Source organism: Myxocyprinus asiaticus, chromosome 36 (assembly GCF_019703515.2).
Source record: "Myxocyprinus asiaticus isolate MX2 ecotype Aquarium Trade chromosome 36, UBuf_Myxa_2, whole genome shotgun sequence".
NCBI lineage: Eukaryota > Metazoa > Chordata > Actinopteri > Cypriniformes > Catostomidae > Myxocyprinus > Myxocyprinus asiaticus.
In genome coordinates, this window is record NC_059379.1 from 24,525,871 (window position 1) to 24,552,511 (window position 26,641).

General features: G+C 38.9%; 1 protein-coding gene across 2 annotated transcripts; it reads left to right on the forward strand.

The window, feature by feature from the left end:
* The first annotated feature begins 473 nt into the window (after positions 1 to 473).
* On the forward strand, positions 474 to 26,641 carry lipf (lipase, gastric). 2 transcript variants are annotated; one of them, XM_051674645.1, is made up of 11 exons: positions 474 to 645; positions 1,377 to 1,491; positions 8,268 to 8,385; positions 11,099 to 11,297; positions 14,173 to 14,282; positions 14,612 to 14,748; positions 14,858 to 15,004; positions 15,404 to 15,475; positions 25,685 to 25,753; positions 25,902 to 26,156; positions 26,376 to 26,641. In XM_051674645.1, the coding sequence occupies exons 2-10, from the start codon at positions 1,384 to 1,386 to the stop codon at positions 26,133 to 26,135; spliced, it is 1,194 nt and encodes a 397-aa protein (XP_051530605.1). In that variant the 5' UTR covers positions 474 to 645; positions 1,377 to 1,383; the 3' UTR covers positions 26,136 to 26,156; positions 26,376 to 26,641. The 2 variants fall into 2 exon arrangements, with proteins under 2 accessions (XP_051530605.1, XP_051530604.1); XM_051674644.1 differs by having other exon boundaries at positions 25,902 to 26,641.

The window sequence follows — 26,641 nt, forward strand, 5'->3', positions numbered from 1 at the left end:
ACAGTGTATGAATACAATCATAAAGACTAGTACAGGTGAAAGAAAAAAATAAATAAATAAAATAAAATTACAATATATATATATATATATATATATATATATATATATATATATATATATATATATATATATATATATATATATATAAATCATCCAAAATGTATACATAAGATAAAGAAGACAAATAATCGAAAAAATTAAAATAAATATATTTTTAACATATAAATGATATTTTTATTTATTTATTTATTTATTTATTTTAATAGGTCATGGGTCAGGAAAGTTCTCATTTTAGCATATAAGAAAGGATATAACATTTTTTATTAATAACGCATATTAACTCAATGCATTTATTGCTAAAACTGTGTGTCCTTTATTTTAAAACTTCAAAGGTGGCAACTCTAGTCGAGAGCCGTACTTAAATCTGGTTCAAGGAAGCAGCCAGCAATACAGTAATCTTGTACAGGGGTACGTGTTAAAGTCTGACTGATTAAATCTTTGTGCAAACAGACAGTGATGATCAGTTGATGATGTCATTGTCAGCCGACGTCAAAGCATTTTCAGCACCAACAGTGTGGCCAGTACTGACGCCTCGCGACTGATCTCATTTCAGTTCTCTGCTGTGGAGTCATCAACTGAAGTTCGGTGAGTTTCGCAAACCGCGCCTGTTGTTTTCGTTATAAACGGTTTAGGACCATTCAATAAACACGGTTTGAAATATAGCTGTATCGTGCACTCATCAGAGCATGAGTCTAAGCATTTAGTGTGTGAAGCGCTGCTATTTAATTAGCCTTCAGTGTTTGAGACGTGTTGTTTACACTTGAATGTGATTTCAGGCTGGTGCAACGCAGAAACTGGAATAATTTCAAAAGTACTGACTTGGCTACCTGTCATTCAAAACCTTTCAGTTTAGCTACGTAAACACCTTTCGCTTTGTGAAAAGGCGTGGTTGAAGACTGAAACAAACTTGCTTAATCTACCTTTTTAATGCGCATACTTAAAGTGAAGACGTGACTTTTTTATATAATAGCTTACAATGACTTTCGTGGCTAGGACAGTGTTTATATTGATTATGTGTAAATTTCCTAAGCACATTTTGTTCCTCAAACTGCCCTTATTCACCCACGTTTACAATAATATTAAGCACTGTTAATTTTGGATGTTTTGTTTTAGCTGAACAAACTGTAGGATTTACATTGACCTATTTGTGTATCGCTTTCGTAAATATCTTGCTTTTAAAGTCACGTGATACTTGTTGAGCAGTACCAAACTATTTATTCATAGCTGCTGAAGATTGCAGATAAGCATCTTGACATTGGTCAGGGTGTTTTGGGGAGACCCTGTATGTTAATTCAGTGTTTGTGAATGCTTTACAGAGAGAAGATGATGTGGCTCGTATTGTCTTTGGCACTGTTTACATCTGGACTGGCTCAATGCAGACTGTCTGTTAAGGATGAGATAGGACTGGACCCTGAAGTCAGTATGAACATTGTAAGTAATCAGCTGGGGTGTCCAGTCTTTTTCGGTCAGAGGCCAAATGCAGAATGCAGAAAGGTGCCGTGGGCCGCATCGCTGTAATAATTTTAAAAAAGGGCTTGAAGCTACTAGATTGCCACAATGCATAATCTTCATATTGTATGCTTAATATTATGCAAGTTTTAATCATAATTTATGCTCTATGGTATGCTTGTGTAGGCCCTACATTTAAATAAAGGATAGAGTATTTCACTCACAAAGAACACTTATAATGGAACAGTGATGCATCTTAAATAAAATATTATACTCATTTATTCACATTTTTATCTTTTTGACGTCCATTCAGTGGCACTGCAAAGAACATATAGATCTGCTACTGAGTGTTGGGTGTGACCCATCACAATAATCAGAATCAGATTACATTTGATCACTTTATGAAGTTATGCAAGGAATTACTCTTTATTTTTCAAGGAATCACTCTTTATAGCAAAAAAATTATAACTTCTGTTCTGTTGTTAGTTGCGTTACAAATACAATTTTAATTTGATCAAAATAATAGCACTTCATTTTATTTTGTAGATGTGTATGTGCAAGCTGAGCGCGCGCATCAGGCACAGATGTGCAAGCGTTTTAAGCGCTCTATTCTACAGTGTCCTCACTCAAATGGCGCTGTGAAGCCCGTAAATCATTTTTCTTGTTTCAATGAAATATTAGAATGAACCAGTTAATGACAGTATACTTCCCAGTGCTACAGAGGACGTCCTTGAAGAGTTTGTTCGGTCCGCTCGTCTCTGTGCGTGCTCAATAAACTCTGTACAGCTGCTCGCACAACAGCAGCTCTACTCAGTTGTATGATGTGAGGTATCGGGACATTTTTACAAGAACAAGTACATGAGTAAAGTATCTAAATTGATGTCAATCCTTTAATAAATGGATCATTCTTTCAGCGGGGCGCTTCATCCTTGAAAATAAGGAGTATTCCAAACTCCCGTTGAACTCTGCCAGTGGATGAAACTGGTGATGACACAGAACGCACTAGCGGAGGTGATGCGCTGTGAATAGCGGATGCACATGATAGCGATATCCATTGCCCAGAATATGAATTTCATATCATTTCTCCATAGCGTGCCTAATTCTGTTCTGTTTCTAAAGTCTCTTGTAAAAGTACATATTGCATTGAGAGAGGTTTCTTTATTGTCCAGCAAAAGTGGTGAATAAAAATATATCTCAATAACAAAAAGTTTTAGTTATATACAGTATTTTACATTTTATCAGTTGAAAAGTGTCTTTTTAGTGGTCCTAACAGCATGCACAGATTCCTCCACAGTTCCCCATTTTATCATGTGCTCTAGAGAGGGTAACTCATAAGTTGACCATCTCTATAATAAACCACATTTGAACTTTGTCCTTTATCTGTCCCATGAAGTTATTCAAAACCATTCAGATCAGCAATGTGAACAATACCTTTTGCTTTGTGAAACTGTAGGGTTAAAAAGTGGAAAAAGTTTTTTTTTTAAAACCATACTCAAACCACCTTTTTAAAATTTGAGACATTATATTTTTATATAATAGTTTATGTTACTACCTTTTGTGGTAAGGACACTGTTGAATATGAGTGCATTTTATAAAGACATTTTGTTTTTTATTTGTATCTAAATCAAACTGCTCTTGTATAACATAATTTACAATATTGTTCAGCGCTGTTTTCAGCATTATATTTTGGCAGCTTTGTATTAGTAATAATAATTAATAATTAGTTACATTTTTATACTGCTTTCACACACAAAGTGCTTGACAGAGCATGTGGGGGAATCTCCTCAACCTCCCTGTTTGGTTTGGTTTGGTTGAACAAACCGTTTGGCAGTTCAAATCTTGAACATCATATTATGCCTTCAGTGAACTTTCCACATGATTTGTAATATTATTTCCAATTCCTCATTTTAGCATGTGCTCTAGAGAGGGTGGTGGATTCATAAGTTGCCCCTCTTAAACCACATTAAACCACATTTTGGACTTTGTCGTCTTTGTATCCCATGATTCAATGTCACTCTAGGGTGCTGTATACAGAGCACTTTGTCATAAGCACTTGATCACTTGTTAGAGGGTATTTTAACACTTGTTTCATAAGTTTTTAAAAAGGTTTTGCTCAGATCTGAAATGGAATTGAACTCTGAGAGATATTTATTCACTTCCAGGTGGGGTTAGATATGAAACAAGAGTTTAAACAATGATATCTCATAATCATTGTTTGATTATTTACACAGGTCAGATATTCGTTTGCAGTAACATTGAAAAGACAGTAATTTGTTAGTTTTCATACAAAAAGATTGAATAGCATTGCGACCAGGGCCAGTACTATGATGCAATCTTTTTAATATTTAGGGTGGGCAACTCGGGGGGGTCTATATGTAAACAGTCTATATTTTTGCAGTTCTGTACTGTGCTACAAGTGGCACAGAAATTACCAGACTGATCACACTGTGAATTCGCTGAGAGGAGGTTGAAAGTTCTGCTGCTAAAATCAGTCTGTGCTCACCGAAATTCAAACCACTGCCCCTAGTGGCCAAAGCTGGAAGTGTTGTTGAGGTGAAATGTCCACAGGCTGGTGCAGAAAGCAAGTTGTATTTTTAGTTGTAAATAAAGTAATACAGTCAACTGGAATGCATATTTTATTAACTCTACCTCTTAACCCAAACGCCAACCCTAACTCTTAACTGTCAGTGGAGTAAAAAATGTAATTTTAGAGCAAAATATCTCCAAATCGTTCTCACCAGTGTATGTGATCACAAGTACTTACTAGTCTCCATGGAACCAGAACCTGTGTCGTGAAAATGGTAGCACATCAGTAGCACCTTGGGGAAAGTTGATCATGTTTGAATTAATGCAAAATTGTCTGATGGGGAATGACCCGTGTCAGTAATTCTGTTGTTTGGGGTCAGTTTCTGGGTACATGAACATTCAGAAGTGGCATGTCTATTTCCCATGTGATTATTACACACTTCACCTTTAAATTTTTTCACCAATAGCAGCAGCAAATGGAAATATTTAAACTGGCATCCAAAACATCAACCCATATTTCATTGCTTGGACAAACAGATAGTCCCACATCAAACTCACACCATTGGTTGAGTCGATGTTGCTTAAAGTACTCCAGAGCCACAGTGATTACGCTCTTCAGGGAAATCAACCAACGAATGTCTTAAATGGGTCTTGACATACTCTTTTGTATTATCTTCCCTGAGATCCACTTATAATGTCAGTAAAGTTTTTTTGCACCAAAACAGTCATCATTTAATAATATATGATCATTTTCCACCCTGTCTCTGGCTCTCTGTCTGAAACGCTCGGTTTAAAGCTATCTGGCCCTTTAAGACTTCAGTGTAAACGCCCACTATTCTGAGTTGCTAACTTCATGGAGTCCCTCAAATACAGCCATATTTGAAACTCAATCTGAAGAAAATTATCAAGCTTCAAATTATAATTTATAAAACTACATTTCAGGGTTAACAGATAACGTACAGTATACCCAACACATTTCATCTGAATGTATCAAAATTTTCACTCAAGCACAGCAACTATCAAAAAATCATGACATTTGAAACATTCGTGAATTAAACTGTTTCCTCATGGGTCTAGTAGTGTTTAACTCCCGCATCTTTCAATAAAAGTTCCTTTGCAAATCTTGAATCAAACTGTGATTGGTTCACAAGCAGTCCACGCTGATCTGAGCTGAAAACACAGATATGGGATTTTTGAGACCGATACCGATTTTAGATAGGAAAAATTCACCAATTACTGATATGGTGGCCGATATATTTAATTTTTGAGCTGGAATGAAAACAGACCTTTTCTATGTGGATTTTTTGCCGATTTTGCACCGATATGACTATGCAAAGGTACTCAGAATGCTGCTTTTTTAAACAGATATTTTTATCAAAGAATATTTGACATTATTATTATACATTGTAAACAAATTCTAGAAATGAACACTGAGAAAATAAAGAATAAATAAAAATACAATAAATAGCTTAATAAACATCAGTACTGTATGTTTAGTATCAGTCAAATGCTGACCATTAAAATAAAGAATAAATAAAATAAAGTAAATAGCTAAATAAACATCAGTACTGTATGTTTAGTATCAGTTAAATGCTGACCATTTAAATAAAGAATAAATAAAAATAAAATAAATAGCTAAATAAACATAAGTATTACTGTTTAGTATCAGTCAAATGCTGACTATATTAATACTGCCGAGTCAAGAGATAAACAGCGGCAGCGGTGTTACACCGTATTCTGCTATACAAGTTCAGGAGAAACTTTCAATGGTGGAAAACCAGACTTTTAAATATTACATTTATAAATGACACGACTGGAATTGTTCAGTTGAAGGGGGTACCAAACTGTGAATCCTAAACAAAACAGTTTGATGAATACATGTTTACTCATTAGCTTCCACTCAGCTGACAACAATGAAAGTAGTAAAAGATGGACTTTATTTACTTTCCAGCATTGCGTCAGCGTAAAATCAACATTCAACAGACAAAATCCACCACTGCACCGTTGTCTGCTGAGCTGCAAAAAGATGCTCTGATGTTTACCTTTCAATCTGCTACATTACTGACTGCACTGACAAATTATAGCTGGCTAACAGCAAACAGACATGAGTTTCATGGTTGTCAGGGACAGGGTTAACGTTATATTAGTTATATTGAAAAGGGAAAATGATGGGGTCATTGTTTATTAAGTTTCCAGTATGTATTTAACAAACTAGTTAACAACTTACCGTGATGACACCGCTGAACTCCGCCCTGTCTGCAGAACTACCCTCAGCTCAAGAGTCAGCTCTGTAAACAATGGAGTCGGAGCGCACTCTGCTGGACAAACTATGCTATGACACCAATTCTAAAGCATTGTTTTCTGCATTATATGTTCTGAAAAAAAGTTTTCATATTGGCGTATACCGATATATCGGTTGGGCACTAATGCATACGTAATACAGTCCATGATGACATTGGGTGCTTCAACAGGGACGCTGGTCTTCACATCTCACATCTTCCGTATTTGTTTACACAGTTATTGGCAGCAGCAGAATGAGATGCCTTTTAAAAGGTACGCTTGTACCGCTCTTAAAACCTGGCATACATTGTCAGAAATGCATCGAAATGATTAAAGACGTCCATCTAGTGCATGTGTACAAAAGACTAACAACTAAAAATAGGACAGATGGGTGCAAAAATGGACCAGGACGCCTTTAGAACAGCACAACAGCAAACAGCAAGATGAAACATGATGGAGGTGTCCTTTTTAGAGTTATAAGTTGACATTGCATCTTTTAAAAGCGGTGCGAGATGAATAATAACGGTCAAAGCCATTCATCTAGTGTAGAAAATCATTTAAATCCAGATTGGCACATGAGGGTGTCCTGTGTAAGTTCCCTTTGCTGTAGATGAATCTCCCATGATAGGCCCTGACTCCTCTTCACCTGTCTGCCTGACAGTGAGCACCAGTGGGCAGGGCCAAATGATGCAATGATGGAAAATAGGCATTGATATCTTGCTGAAGAGGCAGTCCCATGCAGATGTATTTGGTCCTTGTGATGTCACAAGTTCCACAAATTCCAAACGAACTGTTTCAACAGCCTGGTTTAAATAATTGCTCTTTATCTATTAAGGAGGAAGTTTTCAGGTCTGAAACTTACATTATGTTTTCATAGTACCTCTTATGTCAAAAAATCAAGGAAAATTTGATTCCTCATGTCATGACCCCTTTAACCATAGTTGTCTCTGCACATTAAGAAGGGATAGGAGAAAGTACAATGTATTTTAACATGAACAAAAAGACACATATCACCTTTAGCACACTCCAAATAACAAAATATACCCCTGATGATTTTTATTGCAGTTAGATTTGCCCTTGATTTCAAAGAGAATTCTAATCTCTATAACATCGCCTTTATAATGTAGTTTGTAACATTCTGTGTTTCATCAGACATATGCTGTTGAGTTATTTCCTCTTGATGCAGAAGTGCTTGAAACATTTATTTTGTACAGCACAAGCTATTTCTTCATGAAGAGAGGACCAATACCCCATTTCAAAGGAAGAAAGAGAGAGAAGTGCATCCCCCAGTGCTTACACTCCCCATAATGTGTTTTGAGCCAGCAGTGGGTTTATCCTTAAGTGGCCTAAAGTAGAATAAGCAGACAGAAGACCCCAGGGAGTGGGAAATTGCGGTGCCTTTAATTATGCATGGGGAGATTGCATTGCAGACCTGGAACCAACAAGCTCACACAACTTCTTTGAAGTCTCTGATTATAATGTATCTCATATCTGGGAGGAGGAGGAGGAGCGGTGTGACTCAACACACTGAAATAATTGTGCTCTTGAAAAGACAAATGACTGAACCAAGAATTTGTGCTGAAGCAGTGTTTTCTATTTTCTGTTTTCAATACATTTAAAAATACTGGCATGCAATACTTTTATGATGACAAGTAACTGTGTTATGTTGATGTTAGAATAAGACAAATATAGCTATTCTTAAAAATGCCTACATTTCTTGTTCAAACAGCTTTTCTTTGTCATGCATTTATAAAAATTCATTTGTTTTTTATCAGCACAGAACAATGCTTTTGCTATTTTGAAAAGAGAAAGACTCACTGAATGTGTTTGCTGTCCTATATAATTGCTTTTCCCTTACAAGGAGGTTTGTTTACATTGACTTCTCAATGCTGTTGTATCTATCCCTTGCCTTGAACTTTGCCCATGTTCACCGCTGTGTTTGTTTCCTGTAGAGCGAGATCATAAGACACTGGGGATACCCAGCTGAAGAATTTGAAGTGGTCACTGAGGATGGCTACATCCTGAGTGTCAACCGAATCCCACAAGGGGTCAAAAGCAAGGCCTGGCAAGGTAAGGCTTTGAGTAAGATGGATTTGAATGAGCCTATTCATGCTTATGTCCGACTTGCCTTGGCATGAATTATTAAAGATGGGATCTTGCTTTCTGCACTGACGTGGCCATCTGAAACAGGAATCTCTGTAACAAGATCTCTGAATCTCTCCGACATTCACTGAATCAAACATTTACTCACTCTCATGTTGTTCAAAATCTGTGTGACTTTATTTATTCTGTGGAACACAGGAGATGTTAGGCAGAACATTAGCTTCAGTCACCTTTCACTTTCATTGTATGGAACAAAGGTGCAATGAAAGTAAATGGAGACTGAGGCTAACATTCTGTTTAACTCCTTTTGTGTAACTATCCATTTAGCATCTTAGCATGCTATGGTTTTCAATTGTCACGTAGCAAAATAAGGGGGAAGACGTGGTTGTAGATGAGTCATTCTGGACTGTACAGAGGAGGATCTCCTTAACACTCTGGTTTACCCCTGAAAAAAAAAAAAAAAAACCCACACATGACGCCTTTTCAGGATTTCCTTTTCATGAATAACCAGATCTCATGATCTCTTGTGAGGATGTGAGTTTATTAGAAGATCTTGTTTCGACGATTGATTAGTTTGTTTCTCTTTTCTTATGCTACACATAGGGAAGATGCTGTTTTCGCAGATTTGAAAAATGGATTGCAATGTGTAGAGATTAGAATAAATCAATGGCTTTTAGCTAATTACAAACAAGCCTATTGCTGTATCACCTGCTTTGTCCTTAGATATGACATTGTCAGTTTAAAAACAAAGGAATCTGTATGATGAGACTGCAGGATGACATAATTTCAGTTAAAATGTAGCTGGATGTATGTTAATAGAGCTGACAAGATTATGACATTTTGGCTGGTGATTATTGTCATTAAAGGCTTTATAAACTAACTTTAAATAATATTTAAAGCTTTTTAAATCCACTTTCCATTTACACAGTTTTTTGGAACCCACCCATCTCAATTTTAGAATATATATATATATATATATATATATATATATATATATATATATATATATATATATTATTTTCAAAAATATGAATATATTGCAATAGTAACATATTTGTCTATTTTATAACACATTTATTACACATGTGAATTTTATCACATATTCGATCAAATAATCACAATTAAGCGAATATATAATAGTCGTGACAGGTCTACTTAGTGTGTGAGTGTGGTTAAATCACGGCTGTAACCACCAAAGACACAAAGGGGAACACATGGGCCCCCAATATTCAGATTAGTGGCGATCAATATGGGTTTTTCAATGGCCAGTTCTCAAATCTTGAATATTTTGGTTTAATGTTCTCAGTCCTGTTATAATAGTGCTTCTGGAATCAGTATTCAGTTGTTTAAAATTGAGTGCTCCCCATAATTCATTAATGAGCAAAGAGATCTCTAAAGCTCATGCTTTCACACTAATCTCACCAGGGACTCCACTGGAGCAGAAAACCAATTCAACAGCCATACATCAGCTTCCACTCTCCCTCGCTGTGCTAACACAATGTCTCATGTTATTCTAAATGAGAATACATTTTCCCGACACAAATCCCTCTGCTGGAGGATTTGAGGGCCTTTGAGAAACTTTGGCCTTGTGCATCTTTGCGTTTCACCCATTGTAATAGATTAAGGACATTGTTGGCTGTGCTTCAGTTGACCTTCAGAATTAATAGAAAATTGGCTTATGCAAATGAATGTGAGGAAACACGTTTGGTACGTCTTAAACCACACTTAACCGGGAAGCCAGGGAATTTTGAAGACCACGTTAAAAAGACAAACAGTTTTTGTTTTATGGCAATCATAAGGCTGCATGTGTTTGTGTGTGGTGCTGGGAGCTGGTAAATGTTAATAATGAATTTTGATATGTGATAATTAAGTAAAGAGCCATCAAGCTGTTGGTTTCAGCTGGTGCTGAGTGGTTTGACGTTGGGTATATTTGGCGTGATATGCGCTGGAGCTCTGAGGTGGCACATGAGAGATGCATCTCATTTCCTGCTGTCCCATTTCTCCAAGTCCTACAGGACACAGTGCTGTATAACTCAAAGGAACACTAGGGAATGGTAATGTTTTTTTGCGCCAAGTGAACTTTCACAAAGCTATTTGGCTGTAGAGTATGGTGAATCACACATGAGAAAGTACGTGTTAACGTAACAAGGCATAAATGTATTTTATAATGCATTAAATCTACTCATTCCTTTCATAAAACCTTAATTTTGGTTGAAGCATCTCTTTAATATGTTAGGTGTAAATCAATGATTTTCCTTCTTTATTTCCCATAAACCCTATCGGGACTCATTGCACAATGCTCTCGTAAGATTCTCCTGCAGTTATGTAAAATGTAAAGTCTCAGTACCATTGCCAAAATCTTGCTCTGTGAGTTGCAGGGTTGAAGGAATGGCTGGTATGAAGTAAAACAATACTATCAGCCGAAGGTCTGTTTGTGCTACTAAGAGCTCACATCCGGTTTCTGACAGATATTTGTGATAAAGGTCCCAAAAAAGATAGGATGGCATGATGAGCCTAAAGTTAATGCACATGCTCCCTCTGCTGGCAAAACTCTTCATTTTAGCACTGAGAAACAGATGGATTTGGTCAATTTAATTCGCATCCATTGAAAAGTTTGGTGACAGCTTTACACTTTTACCAGTCCAGTAAATCAGGACCTCTTGATCCATGTGTATCACAGAACCCAAACCTGTAGTGTTCCTCCAACATGGTCTCCTTGCTGCTGGAAGCAACTGGGTGACAAACCTTCCCAACACAAGCCTGGGCTTCATTCTAGCCGACGCTGGATTTGATGTGTGGATAGGCAACAGTCGTGGGAATACATGGTCCAGAAAACATGTCAGCCTTGACCCTAAAGAGAAAGAATACTGGAAGTTCAGGTATGAGAACAAAAGATTTATGGATGTGCATGTGAGATTCAATTGCACTTTGTATTCAGTCATTGTATTTTTAGCTCTGGAATACTTGATACTGATTGTAATTGCGACACTGAGCAGTCGATTATTTTTGTATAATGACCACTAAACTGTGTAATTGACAATGGCAACTGTGCTAGTTACACTCAAAAAAGAAATTCAGTCTATTTTTAGATGTACGTATGACAAATTTCCATCATTCTGAATTGAGTCATCTTTTTTATAAAATACGGTACATTATTATAATTTAAGCATAAATGTTACGTACTGAAGTTTAAATAAATGCTTATTAAAAAGCATGAATTAAATAGATCAATTAACTCATTATCACATTATGCTTAAAGGAATATGGCGGGGTCAATACAAGTTAAGCTTGATCGACAGCATTTGTGGCATGTTGATTACCACAACCTCGATTTTTGCCTTTTTTTTTTAAAGAAAAGTCAAAAATCGAGGTTACAGTAAGGCACTTACAATGAAAGTGAATGTGGCCAATTTTTGGAGGGTTCAAAGGCAGAAATATAAAGCTTATAATTTTATAAATAAAAATTACAATAACTCTTCTGTTAAAACTCATGTATTATTTGATCTGCAAAGCTGTTTAAATTTTACAGTCAATTTAGGGTTTTAGTGTTTGTTGACATTACATCATCATGGTAACAAAGTTGAAAAATGTACTATAACTTTACATAGAAAAGGTTATTTGGTGGTGGGGGAGTGGTTGAGCGCCGGCTTGTGAATGGAGAGCGAGATCAGGAGAGGAGAACAGTAAGAATCATCACCTGGCAATGATTGTCTCTAACAGCCGTTTGTCATTGGAGTGAGAGTTGGAGACGGATTTAAGAGCGAGCCAGATGCCAGCGAGGAGAGAGAGAGCTGAACCTGAGTGCAGTGTGTGTGTTGTGGAAGCTGAAAAGCAGCAGTTTTACGTTAGCCACTAAAAAGCATTATTTTTGTTTGAGTTGCATCCTGAGTGTAAAAATAAACTGACGTGGTTCGCAGAAGCTGACTCCCGCTTCCTCCTTTCCCCACTTACGAACTTGTCACACTGGTGCCGAAACCTGGGAGTGAAGGAAGTTTGCCGCCATGGAGTCCTCCCTGTTGGGTGAAGTCATCCGTGCCCTTGCGGAGATCCAAGAAACGCACAACCAAGCCCTCCTGGTGCAGGAACAGTGATTCCAGGAACTCCTCGGGCTCAAACGGAGGACTGGCGGGCATGGTGGAGCTTGGTGGCCCAGGATCGGTCCTCAGCCATGGACCCGGAGGCAGCGACCGTGTCCCATCTGCAGCTAATGAAGATGGGGCCCCAGTATGAGCTGGAGGCATTCGAACAAGCGGCTACCACTTCAGGCTGGCCAAAGTCTCAGTGGGCGCTTCGTTTGCTGCAGGGAGTCTCAATCAGCTTCATGTGGATACTCGCCTGGCCAATGAGGACCTGAAGAAGGCCATCCTTAAGAGCAAGCCAGACGCCAGTGAGGGAGAGAGAATGACACACGTGGCAGCGTTGTGTGTGTTTATGTTTGTTTTATGTTGTTTTAAGTTCAGTTATGACATTAAAACTTACATTGACTGTTCAGCCGGTTCCCGCCTCCTCCTTACCCACTTTACCTGTTACAGTAATGCTCAAAAATTGGCCCCCATTTGCTTCCAATGTAGGTACTTTACTGTAACCCAGAGTATTTGCTTTTTTTAAAGAAAAGGAGGGATGAGTCAAAATAAATTTTTGTGGTAATCAACATTATGCCACAAATGCTGTCGACTGAGCTTAACTTGTATTGAACTCCCCCTCGTGCCGCCAAAACAGCACCAACCTGCATCTCATAATAGCATTCTGAGATGATATTCTTCTCATCACAATTGTACAGAGTGGTTATCTGAGTTACTGTAGTCTTTGTCAGATTGAACCAGTCTTCATCCTATTTTCTCAGTGGAAAACGGGGGTATTCCTCCCTATTTCGCGGTAGCTGGTGCACAAGAGTAATTCACTATAGAAACCGCAAACTGAACAGTACGTCTTCTCCAATATGGAAACACTGGGAAGAGGTAAGCGCCTTGAATTTGTGTAATTAATCAGTCTGTTGTGTCTCTCAGCTGTGATGAGCCTTAATGCTGAAGTTGTTAGTTTAAAGCCGTTTAAAGCCGTTTAAAGCTATTTCTTAGTTTTAGTAGTGTAGTAGTAATACTAGCGATCACGGAGTGCTATTGAATGTAATCACTGAGTAATGCTGACTCACTTCCAACTGGCTCATATTACACACAAAAATTGTCTTTTGCCTCCATTTGCTGGCTAAAATATGTAATATCTCAAAATAAAATGTAAAGAGACAGATAGCTCTTCACACATCTGCACTGCTCTTACACTTTAGTTTAGAATGGCACGAACACAAGCGGAGTGATACACACAGTGAAGCGTCCGAGTGCTGATTTTGTGAGACCATCAGTACTCATGGAACGTCTGTCGTCCAGTCAGATTCAAGGACCAGAATTAACTGTTGTATATGTGTGTGTGTGTGTGTGTGTGTGTGTGTGTGTGTGTGTGTGTATGTGTATATATATATATATAAAATACATTTTATGTATGTTTATGATTCTCGTATACATCTGTGGTCTTTTTTTTCACACAAAATGAAACAATTTAACATTTATTTATTTATTTGATAAGTAGGCATGTAGTATGCAGGATAATGTACAAGACCTGATTACTGTGTCCTGGTTTATTTTGAAATATTGACTGTCTGACTGTACATGATTCTTACTTATTCCAATAATTATCAATTGTATTATTAACGTATCAGCCAAAAACCTCAAAAACTGTTTTTCCTCTCTGTGTGTGAGGCAGTCATGATGAAATGGCTAAAAAGGATCTTCCTACAGTGATAAACTTCATTACAAAGACCACTGGCCAGGAGCAAATCTTTTATGTGGGACATTCCCAGGGAACCACCATAGGTATCAAACATTCTCCAAGCATTTCAGATTGATGTACTTTTTTGGAAATGCGATCCAGAGATGCTATTCATTAAATCATTATTCTACAAAATATGCTCAGAGATATACTGTGCACGTTATTGCATTCTCGTGTGTTTACTGTTGTTATTATGTAGGAGCACCTCACATGTTACAGATGCAACAGTACTTCTCAGTTTTTTGCAATGCATGATGTGTAATTTGTGTATATTATGTAAATGCATTGAGCATGTTGCTCCTACAAGAACATTTAATTGTTTATTTCCTCTTTTAGTATTGATGTGTAACCTACTGTTACTCTTGCTTCTTAGCCTTCATGGCTTTCTCCACAATGCCGGAGCTGGCCAGCAAAATCAAGATGTTCTTTGCCCTGGCTCCTGTTGCCACAGTGGGGTTGACAAAAAGCCCCATGACCAAACTGTCTGTTATTCCAGAGTTTCTCATTTGGGTGAGCTGTTTGTTGAAAACACTGTTAATCTTTGTGGTTTGAAGCACTACACACAGGATGATTTACAGTACCAGTTCACAACAGCATATTCACAATGTGTCTTTTGCAGGATCTCTTTGGGCGTAAAGACTTCCTGCCTCAAAATGACCTGATCAAGTTTTTTGCCACTGAGTTCTGCAGCAGGAAGCCTTTGAGTGTGCTGTGTGGAAACGTTTTCTTTCTCCTCTGCGGTTTTGATGAGAAGAACCTGAACATGGTATAACATTATCAGCTTCGTGCTCTTGTAATTGCTACTTAAAGTAACAGACCTCAGACCTTTAACTGTCTAGCAACCACTTATAGGCTAATGACTACCCAGATCGCATTATCAGCTGCCTAGCAACACACATATCTTTCAACCATCAAATCTGTCTTCAAACTGCCTTGATATTCAAACAACATAGGGCCTATATACCCTTCAAACTTCCAAAATATCTCTTAAAATTTTTTTTAAACTACATGAGACTTTAAGGCCTTTTTCAATGTTCAGACAAGTCTTTGTCAAGGGAACCTGCATAGTTTGTCTTGATGAACTTTCCTTTTTCTAGTTAAAGCATGCTCTTTTATGTCAATGAATTTGGGAATGTTCCATCATGAGTTTGTCTCTGTCTTTCAGACCAGAACACCTGTGTACACGACACACTGCCCAGCAGGAACCTCAGTGCAGAACATGGTTCACTGGGCTCAGGTAACACAGTCTCTCTGTCACATGTTCCTTTGTCTTCCTTTCCATCTGTAATACATTTGAAATCAAAGGTTTCCACATTATTTCTTAATTCGGCAAACTCGGGGAGCCACGTGACGCCATGCGAAGGGCAGACGTGTGAGAGACAGCTCTGTGCACTTTGCTAATTTTTTAAAATTATTTTCATGATATAATCCGGTGAAATTCAATACACCCAGTTACACAGTTGCGGTTGAGGTAAACATGGCAAAGAAGTCAAAATCCTTGGGCTCTGGAGACATTAAAAGACACTTACGGGTTCAAGATGAAAGCACAGACAGGCCTGTGGACCAGGGACTCGATTTGGATGGCATGGCGGGAGAAGGAATCCAGCGTCAACTGTCCAACATGTCGGTGATGTTGACGAAGGTACTCGCAGACTTGGAGGATCTCGCTGTAATACGTCGATCGATTACGGCGATGGAAAAAAAATTCTCTGAGTTAGTCACGAGTGACAGATGTTGAAAAACGAATCGATTATTTGGAGTCATCAGAGAGGGAATTAGCCGCTAATCCGCCCGCGACCAAAGTTGATTTGGAACGTGTTCTTGAAAAGCTTGAAGATCTTGAGAATAGAAGCCACAGGAATAACATTCGAATTGTTGGAATTCCTGAGCATGAGGAGGGCAGAGATATGGTGAAATTCGTAGATGAGCTTTTCCCGAGTCTGCTCGACATAACAAGCCACAAGCTGGAAATCAAGCAAGCTCACAGAGTCCCAGCTCACAGATCTGCTGAGGGAGAAAGGCCCCGATCGATTCTGGCAAAATTTTTGAGATCATCCGATAAACATCTCGTGTTGCGCCAGGCGAGGAGCAAAGGAAAGCTTTCTTGGAAGAATTACAATATTTTCTTGTTTCCGGACTTTGCGAACTCGACAAGAGAGAAACGCGATCGGTTTAAGGAATGCAAGAAACTCTTACATCAGCGGAAGATCACTTTTGCTCTGATATTTTCGGCCAGACTGAGAATAAACACCAAGGACGGCAGCAAAGTATTTACATGTCCCAATCAGGCAATGTCTTTTATTGAAACAATGGGTGAGTAACCATTAGATGTTTTTCTTGTGAGTGGATTGACTCACTGTACATACTCTGGCTTTCGGAGGAAGCTGGGCGCCATTTTTGTTTCTTTTTGCGTTGGCTCCGCTGAGCGGCTGGAGTTTGTTTTGTTTTGTGGATTAACACTTTTCCTTAAAGAAACTTTTGCATTGACGGAAGATCATTTTTACAATGAAGTTCCCAGGCAGATTGAGAATAGACACTACGGATGACTGCAAAATATCTACATGCCTACACAAAGGATGTCTTTGATAAAGTTGGCGGACTGTGTAAATCATGGGATATACTTTTATGCGGCTTCCGAGTGAATTGACTCTTGACCATCCGAGGAACCGGGATGCGTGTTTCGTTTCCTTTTGTGCTGGTTCCGCCTATCGGTTGGAGCTTGTTTTGTTAAATAACACTACTTCAGGACAGTTATGGATGAATCTGTCAGTTCCTTGTGCTTATTCCTCCTGTTGGCTGGAGTATGATTTGTGGAGTATTTTCGTGGGACATTGGAATGATTACGTCATCTGCTGCACTCATCAGCAGGCTCACTGAAGATTCGTTTGTCTGTCCGAGGAAAATGAACGGCTTTATATCGGCTGGAATTTGTTTTGTGAAGGAACACACCTTCGAGACAGTTCTGTGAATGAGTCTACACATTCTTTGTGTTTATTCTGCCTATTGGCTGGGGTTTGTTTTACAAAATATTTGATGTTATGTAATTGTGCCTTACAAATTTGTGAGGCAAAATTGAGCAAACCGATGGCAAAGTTGTCGCGGGGGCTCGTGGGCGTTCATGGACTCTTTGAGTTTAAAGGGATTGACGCCGGTTGCCGCTTTCGTGCGCAGGGTTAATGCGCACGTTTATCTTTTTCTGTTTGTTTTGTTCAGGGGGAAGTTAGGGGTTTTATTGTTGCATTAATGTTGAAATGTGGTCTTCATAATTTTGTTTTTGGCACACAATTTATTTTTTCTATTATATCAAAATGTCAAATGTTAATATGAGTGTACTATCTCCCTCCACATGGAATGTGAATGGGCTGGGGCACCCCATAAAAAGAAGGAAGGTTATTTATTTTCTTAAACGTAAGAAATATGATATAGTGTTTCTTCAAGAAACGCATCTTTCCCCGCAGGAAGCTGAAAAATTTAGGAAGATACAGTGCATCCGGAAAGTATTCACAGCGCTTCAATTTTTCCACATTTTGTTATGTTACAGCCTTATTCCAAAATGGATTTAATTCATTAATTCAATAATCGTGAAAGAAGTTTGTTTGAAATCTTTGCAAATTTATTAAAAATAAAAAACGAAAAAAAAATCACATGTACATAAGTATTCACAGCCTTTGCCATGACACTCAAAATTGAGCTCAGGTGCATCCTGTTTCCACTGATCATCTTTGAGATGTTTCTACAACTTGATTGGAGTCCACCTGTGGTAAATTCAGTTGATTGGACATGATTTGGAAAGGCACACACCTGTCTATATAAGGTCCCACAGTTAACAGTGCATGTCAGAGCACAAACCAAGCCATGAAGTCCAAGGAATTGTCTGTAGACCTCCAAGACAGGATTGTATCGAGGCACAGATCTGGGGAAGGGTACAGAAAAATTTCTGCAGCATTGAAGGTCCCAGTGAGCACAGTGGCCTCCATCATCCGTAAACGGAAGAAGTTTGGAACCACCAGGACTCTTCCTAGAGCTGGCCACCCGGCCAAACTGAGCGATCGGGGGAGAAGGGCCTTAGTCAGGGAGGTGACCAAGAACCCGATGGTCACTCTGACAGAGCTCCAGCGTTTCCCTGTGGAGAGAGGAGAACCTTCCAGAAGAACAATCATCTCTGCAGCACTCCACCAATCAGGCCTGCATGGTAGAGTGGCCAGACGGAAGCCACTCCTCAGTAAAAGGCACATGACAGCCCGCCTGGAGTTTGCCAAAAGGCACCTGAAGGACTCTCAGACCATGAGAAACAAAATTCTCTCGTCTGATGAAACAAAGATTGAACTCTTTGGCCTGAATGGCAAGCGTCATGTCTGGAGGAAACCAGGCACCGCTCATCACCTGGCCAATACCATCCCTACAGTGAAGCATGGTGGTGGCAGCATCATGCTGTGGGGATGTTTTTCAGCGGCAGGAACTGGGAGACTAGTCAGGATCGAGGGAAAGATGAATTGAGCAATGTACAGAGACATCATTGATGAAAACCTGTTCCAGAGCGCTCTGGACCTCAGACTGGGGCGAAGGTTCATCTTCCAACAGGACAACGACCCTAAGCACACAGCCAAGATAACAAAGGAGTGGCTATGGGACAACTCCGTGAATGTCCTTGAGTGGCCCAGCCAGAGCCCAGACTTGAACCCGATTGAACATCTCTGGAGAGATCCGAAAATGGCTGTGCACCAATGCTCCCCATCCAACCTGATGGAGCTTGAGAGGTCCTGCAAAGAAGAATGGGAGAAACTGCCCAAAAATAGGTGTGCCAAGCTTGTAGCATCATACTCAAAAAGACTTGAGGCTGTAATTGGTGCCAAAGGTGCTTCAACAAAGTATTGAGCAAAGGCTGTGAATACTTATGTACATGTGATTTTTTTTCTTTTTTCATTTTTTTTCATTTTTATAAATTTGCAAAGATTTCAAATAAACTTCTTTCATGTTGTCATTATGGGGTATTGTTTGTAGAATTTTGAGGAAAATAATGAATTTAATCCATTTTGGGATAAGGCTGTAACATAACAATGTGGAAAAAGTGAAGCGCTGTGAATACTTTCCGGATGCACTGTATGGGGTGGACACGTTTTCTTTAGTGTTGGCTCAAGTAAGAGCAAGGGAGTCATTATATTGGTAAATAAACATTTACAATTCAAATGTCTTAAACAGTTTAATGATAAATTAGGAAGAGTCATTATTGTTTTAGCAGAAATTCAGGGGCAAAGTCTGATTTTGGCTAAAATTTACGCACCTAAAGCTGATGATCAGGGCTTTTTTATAGATCTTGAAGGGATGCTGCAAGCCGCTGGCACCCTTCATGATATAATTTTGGGAGGAGACTTTAATCTTTTGATGGACTCAGTCCTTGATCATAGTGAAGCAAAAGTGTGTAAGCCCCCTAGAGCAACATTGACGCTTCACAGGATGTGTAAAAATATTGGTCTTACAGATATTTGGAGACTTTTGAACCCATCTGGTAGAGACTATAAATTTTTTTCATCAGTCCATAAGATTTATTCTAGAATAGATTTTTTTTTTATTTTTTATATCCAAATCCCTCATTTCATCTGTTGTTGATTGTTCAATTGGAAACATTTTAGTCTCGGATCACGCCCTGGTGAGTTTAGAGGTGTTGCCACATATAGAGAAAAAGAAATCATATAGTTGGCGCCTTAATGTATCCCTTTTGCAAAATCCTGATTTCCAACAAATGTTAAAGACTGAAATCAGTGTTTATATGGAGACCAACCGGTCCTCGGTATCCTCTGTGGGCGTGGCTTGGGAGGCACTTAAGGCGGTTCTTAGGGGTCGGATCATACAGTATGCCTCATTCATCAAAAAATCCAAAGCACCGAGAACTCGTGGAAATATTAAAAATGCAGAGGCAGAGCTGAAGCGCCGTATGTCATCTGATGGCCTCAGAGAATTGACCCGATTTAAATATAGATAGAATACTATTTTGTCACAGAAAGTAGAGTTTTGGTTATTCAGGGCAAGACAGTCATACGTTGAGTCGGGGGACAAAGCAGGGAAGCTTTTGGCTAGATATATAAAGCAGAGAGAGTCTCTTTCTATCATTCCCTCAGTGAGATCTGCTGGTGGTGAAATTTTTACCTCAGCCATTGATATTAATAATGCCTTTAAAGAGTTCTATCTTGATCTTTATAGTTCCACGTCTTCGTCTACTGATGAAGATATTAGAAACTTTGTGGAACCATTAGATCTTCCTAAACTGAGCAAAAAAACTCTCTTGATTCTGAGATAACCTTGGAGGAGCTTGACGAGGTAATTAAGTCCCTACCTACTGGTAAAGCTCCGGGGCCAGATGGTTTTGCCGCTGAATTGTTTAGATCCTATGCTACAGAACTGGCTCCACTTTTGTTAGAAGTTTATACTGAATCATTAAAGAATGGAAAGCTTCCTCCAACCATGACACTAACTCGGATCAGTCTGATTCTTAAAAAGGACAAAGATCCAAGCGAGTGTAAAAGTTACCGTCCAATCTCCCTGATCCAACTAGATGTAAAAATGTTGTCAAAAATTTTGGCTAACCGATTAAGTAAGGTTATGACATCTCTTATACATATAGATCAGGTGGGGTTTATTCAGGGCCGCAGCTCTTCTGATAACATCAGGCGTCTCATCAACATCATGTGGTCAGTGGCGAATGATCAGACTCCGGTCGCTGCCATCTCACTTGATACCGAAAAGGCATTTGATATGGTAGAATGGTATTATCTTTTTAAGATTTTGGAAATGTATGGGTTCGGGAGTACGTTTATTGGTTGGATTAAGTTACTTTACAGACACCCTGTAGCAGCAGTACAAACAAATGGATTAATTTCAGATAATTTTACTCTGATTGGGGCACTCGGCAGGGTTGCCCTCTTTCCCCATTATTGTTCTGTCTTGCCCTGGAACCGTTAGCAGTCACAATAAGAAAGGAGGATGATTTTCCAGGGGTGACAGCGGGAAGTGTGGCGCATAAGCTTCTGCTTTACGCAGATGATATTTTATTATTTGTCTCTGAACCTACTAGATCTATGCCTTGCCTCCACAGAATTAGTAATTCCTTTTCCAAGTTCTCAGGATACAAAGTCAGTTGGTCTAAATCTGAAGCTTTGGCTCTGACAGTGTACTGTCCAGTAACGGCTTTCCAGCCGGGTGCCTTCCAGTGGCCCAAACTGGGCATTAAGTAATTGGGAATTTTATTTCCAGCAAATTTGTCTGATATAGTTAGTGTTAATTTTGACTCTTTAATAAAAAGGTTTTTGAGCGATGTGGGCAGGTGGGCTTCATTACATTTATCGATGATGTGGAAGGTTAATGTTATTAAAATTAATTGTATTACAAAATTTAACTACATGCTACAATCTCTCCCTGTAGATGTCCCCCTCTCTTATTTCAAGCAATTTAATAGCATAGTGAAGTCCTTCATTTGGAATGATAAATGTCCCAGATTTTTTTCATTTTAATAAGTTACATAGGCTGATAGACAAAGGTGGGCTAGGCCTACCCAAGATTTTGTTTTATTACTATGCGTTCAGTCTCAGACATTTGGCTCATTGGTCACTTCCACCTGAGAGAGCCCCTCCCTGGTTTGTTATTGAACAGGCAGTTTTTGCCATTACAAAGCATCTCTATTAAACTAATCGGAAAAGTTAAGTTACACCCCGTTATTTCGCATTTACACTCGGTATGGACTAAAGTGTCCAGATTGTTTAAACTGGACACTTATTTAAATGTTGCCTCGAGCATATGGCAGAACCCAAGATTGTGTATTGGCAAGTCCCCTTTCTGCTGGCCAGAGTGGATTGTGAGGGGGGTTGCTACACTCTGTGACCTATATGAAAGTGGAGTGTTGAGATCGTTTGAAAACTTGGTCCAACATTTTGGGATCCCCAGACCTCAGTTTTATAGGTATTTACAACTGCGCCACCTGCTTTGTACTATTTTTGGGAGTAGCACACACCCCCCTAAGGAGGCAGATGCTTTGGAAAAGGTCATGAGGCATCAGTGTACTACTCCCTGTTAATTCAGAGTCTGGAGGACGGAGCCTTAACTTCTCTCAAGAGAGTATGAGAGAAAGATTTCAACTTGGCATTGGAGGAAGGAGTGTGGGCTAAGATTCTTAAAAACATTAAGTCTGCATCTAGAGATGCAAGGGTGCGTCTTATACAATTCAAAATTTTGCATAGATTTTATTGGACCCCCTCTAGGCTGTATAGGCTTTGTCTTAAAGACACACCCACCTCCTGGAGATGCCAGTTGGAGGATGGAGACATGGCACATGTTTTTTGGTGGTGTGTCAAGATCCAGAAATTCTGGTTGAAGGTTCAGAAGGTTCAGAATTTTGTGTGCGATGGGGTCATCGATGTGGGGGATGGCCATATAGAGACTGGGTTCTGACCTGTGTGATGATCACCAGGCAGGTTATTTTGAGGGGTTGGAGGTCAGCTGGTGCGCCCCCATATCCGGAGCGTTACACAGAGGTGGGGAGGGTGGCAGCTTATGAGGAGGTGAGACGGGGTGGCTTGGATATGTTTATACGGAAATGGGGCAGGTATTTGGAGTTTTTGGAGGGCTCTCGGGTGGGGTGTGGAGAGAGTAGTGTAATATACAGGTGCATCTCAATAAATTAGAATGTCGTGGAAAAGTTCATTTATTTCAGTAATTCAACTCAAATTGTGAAACTCATGTATTAAATAAATTCAGTGCACACAGACTGAAGTAGTTTAAGTCTTTGGTTCTTTTAATTGTGATGATTTTGGCTCACATTTAACAAAAACCCACCAATTCACTATCTCAAAAAATTAGAATACATCATAAGACCAATAAAAAAAACATTTTTAGTGAATTGTTGGCCTTCTGGAAAGTATGTTCATTTACTGTATATGTACTCAATACTTGGTAGGGGCTCCTTTTGCTTTAATTACTGCCTCAATTCGGCGTGGCATGGAGGTGATCAGTTTGTGGCACTGCTGAGGTGGTATGGAAGCCCAGGTTTCTTTGACAGTGGCCTTCAGCTCATCTGCATTTTTTGGTCTCTTGTTTCTCATTTTCCTCTTGACAATACCTCATAGATTCTCTATGGGGTTCAGGTCTGGTGAGTTTGCTGGCCAGTCAAGCACACCAACACCATGGTCATTTAACCAACTTTTGGTGCTTTTGGCAGTGTGGGCAGGTGCCAAATCCTGCTGGAAAATGAAATCAGCATCTTTAAAAAGCTGGTCAGCAGAAGGAAGCATGAAGTGCTCCAAAATTTCTTGGTAAACGGGTGCAGTGACTTTGGTTTTCAAAAAACACAATGGACCAACACCAGCAGATGACATTGCACCCCAAATCATCACAGACTGTGGAGACTTAACACTGGACTTCAAGCAACTTGGGCTATGAGCTTCTCCACCCTTCCTCCAGACTCTAGGACCTTGGTTTCCAAATGAAATACAAAACTTGCTCTCATCTGAAAAGAGGACTTTGGACCACTGGGCAACAGTCCAGTTCTTCTTCTCCTTAGCCCAGGTAAGATGCCACTGACGTTGTCTGTGGTTCAGGAGTGGCTTAACAAGAGGAATACAACAACTATAGCCAAATTCCTTGACACGTCTGTGTGTGGTGGCTCTTGATGCCTTGACCCCAGCCTCAGTCCATTCCTTGTGAAGTTCACCCAAATTCTTGAGTCGATTTTGCTTGACAATCATAAGGCTGCGGTTCTCTCGGTTGGTTGTGCATCTTTTTCTTCCACACTTTTTCCTTCCACTCAACTTTCTGTTAACATGCTTGAATACAGCACTCTGTGAACAGCCAGCTTCTTTGGCAATGAATGTTTGTGGCTTACCCTCCTTGTGAAGGGTGTCAATGATTGTCTTCTGGACAACTGTCAGATCAGCAGTCTTCCCCATGATTTTGTAGCCTATTGAACCAAACTGAGAGACCATTTTGAAGGCTCAGGAAACCTTTGCAGGTGTTTTGAGTTGATTAGCTGATTGGCATGTCACCATATTCTAATTTTTTGAGATAGTGAGTTGGTGGGTTTTTGTTAAATGTGAGCCAAAATCATCACAATTAAAAGAACCAAAGACTTAAACTACTTCAGTCTGTGTGCATTGAATTTATTTAATACACGAGTTTCACAATTTGAGTTGAATTACTGAAATAAATGAACTTTTCCACAACATTCTAATTTATTGAGATACACCTGTAGTTAGTATGATTATTATGTGTGTGTATGTATGTATGTATGTATATGTGTGTATATATATATATATATATATATATATATATATATATGTGTGTGTGTATGTATGTATGTTTGAATATTGGGGGGGGGGTTGGGGAGAGGGAGGGGGGATTGTAGGGTTTAATTGTTGATTTTATGTATATATATATATATATATATGTTTTGCATTTCATTGTTATTGTATGATTTAATAAAAAAATGTTAATTACAAAATTAGACAAACTCAAAATGAATGACGTTTCTAAAAGTACAAACATCAAAAGGTTGTGACAGTTCCTTTCATCTGTCTCAATGTAAGATATCAGTGTTTAGTAACAGAGCAGAGAGGCACTGTGGTGTCACAAGAGTGATACTGGATAAGGCCCACAGCTACACTCAGATATGTTTGACATTCTACTGGGCCGTTTTGCCCAGCATGTGTTCTCTGAAGCACTCATGCATTAGTTTATTTTTTAATCTGACACCTCTTTTTCTTCTTTTTTGTTTGAACTAAAAAAAATCAGACTATGAAAGGTTTTGCTTTTCTTTATGGTTTGCTAGTTAATCTTCAGTTAATTTTTTTTAGATATAATATGTTATTTTTATGTTATGTTATGTTACAGTTATTTTTGCTGCTCTAACAAAAATCATTACAAATGAAGCCAAAGCAAGATCAAGCGTTGCACATCGGCAAGCAACACACATACTGTGAAAGTAGACAAGTGGAGCGACGCAAACAGTGAAGCATCCAAGTGCTGCTTTAATTAAATATCAGCATGCTTAGAATGCTGCTATCCAATCAGATTAGAGGAACGGAACAAACTGTTGTATAATGGATTTTTCATTGCCAGTTATGTACCAATTACGCATTGTAGTTTACCTGTATTCTCAATACTGCCTGTTGGAAAGCTGAAAATGAATGGACAACACACCAGCTTGAACATATCTGCTGTTCTAGATGTTGCATTAGATAGAATGATTTAGTGAGACTGAAAGTAAGTATACATAGCAGCAACTTCTTCAACCAATAAACCAATATGTAACCACACCTTACTCTGTCTTAAACAGTACACCTACAAAGACTGTTCTTTGATAATTTTGGCTCAAATATGTTAATGTTTTTAAAATTGAACAAACTTTTACCTCCTTTGTTGTTTAAACAGGTTTTTAACACATTTCTTTTCTTTTCTTTTCCAGGCTGTAAAATACAATAAGCTTATGGCATACGATTTTGGAAAAGCTGGAAATATGGCACATTATAATAAGGTAATGTTGAGGAGGCTATTTTCCTAATTTTTCTCAACTATAACTGTACATTTGATGTACTGTACATGTCACAGTCCCAGACACTTTTGAAATATTTAAGACACTTCAGAGAAGGCACCTTTTGAGCTCATCTTGCTTCCCCCGTCAGACAACCCCTCCTCTGTACAACATACGGGACATGATGGTACCCACAGCTCTGTGGTCTGGTGGGCAGGACACGCTGGCAGATCCTCAGGATGTGGCTCTGCTGCTCACACAGATACCTAAATTGGTTTTCCACCGCAACATTGATCACTGGGAGCACCTGGACTTCATCTGGGGTTTGGATGCCCCACAGGAGATGTACAACAAAATGATTGAATTGATGAGGCTATATGTGTGAAGAGGACATTTTGAGCATCAGGTTTTATCATCAGTGTTAATTTCTTAACACTAATTCAAGTGTCTTTTTGTTTGTGCATGTCCCCAGAGCTAAAATTAGTCTTTACCATTGGAAATATGTATTCCTGAATGTAAAGGATAACTTTGGTTATGAGGAACACAGAACATGACTTTGGTTTGCCTTTAGTTTTACCTCTAACCATGAAAACAAGTGTATCATTATTTGTTCATGTCGTTTCAGGTGCTGGTAACCCTGGTAATTTCGAATGATGTCATTACAATAATCTGAGCCTTTGATAAGCTGTCACCTAGAGACTGAGTGTTACAATTATGATGAGGTGTTGTCTTGGAAATGCACTTGTTCAATGTGTTTTTTACTTTAGCTTTTACTAACCACTACTAGTTTATCTTGCTGTACTGTAGCATTTCATGACCTGTCTCATCATGGTCTTGTCATGTAATGGATCATAATTATTATTTTTTTTATGTTAAAATTGATTTTACTGA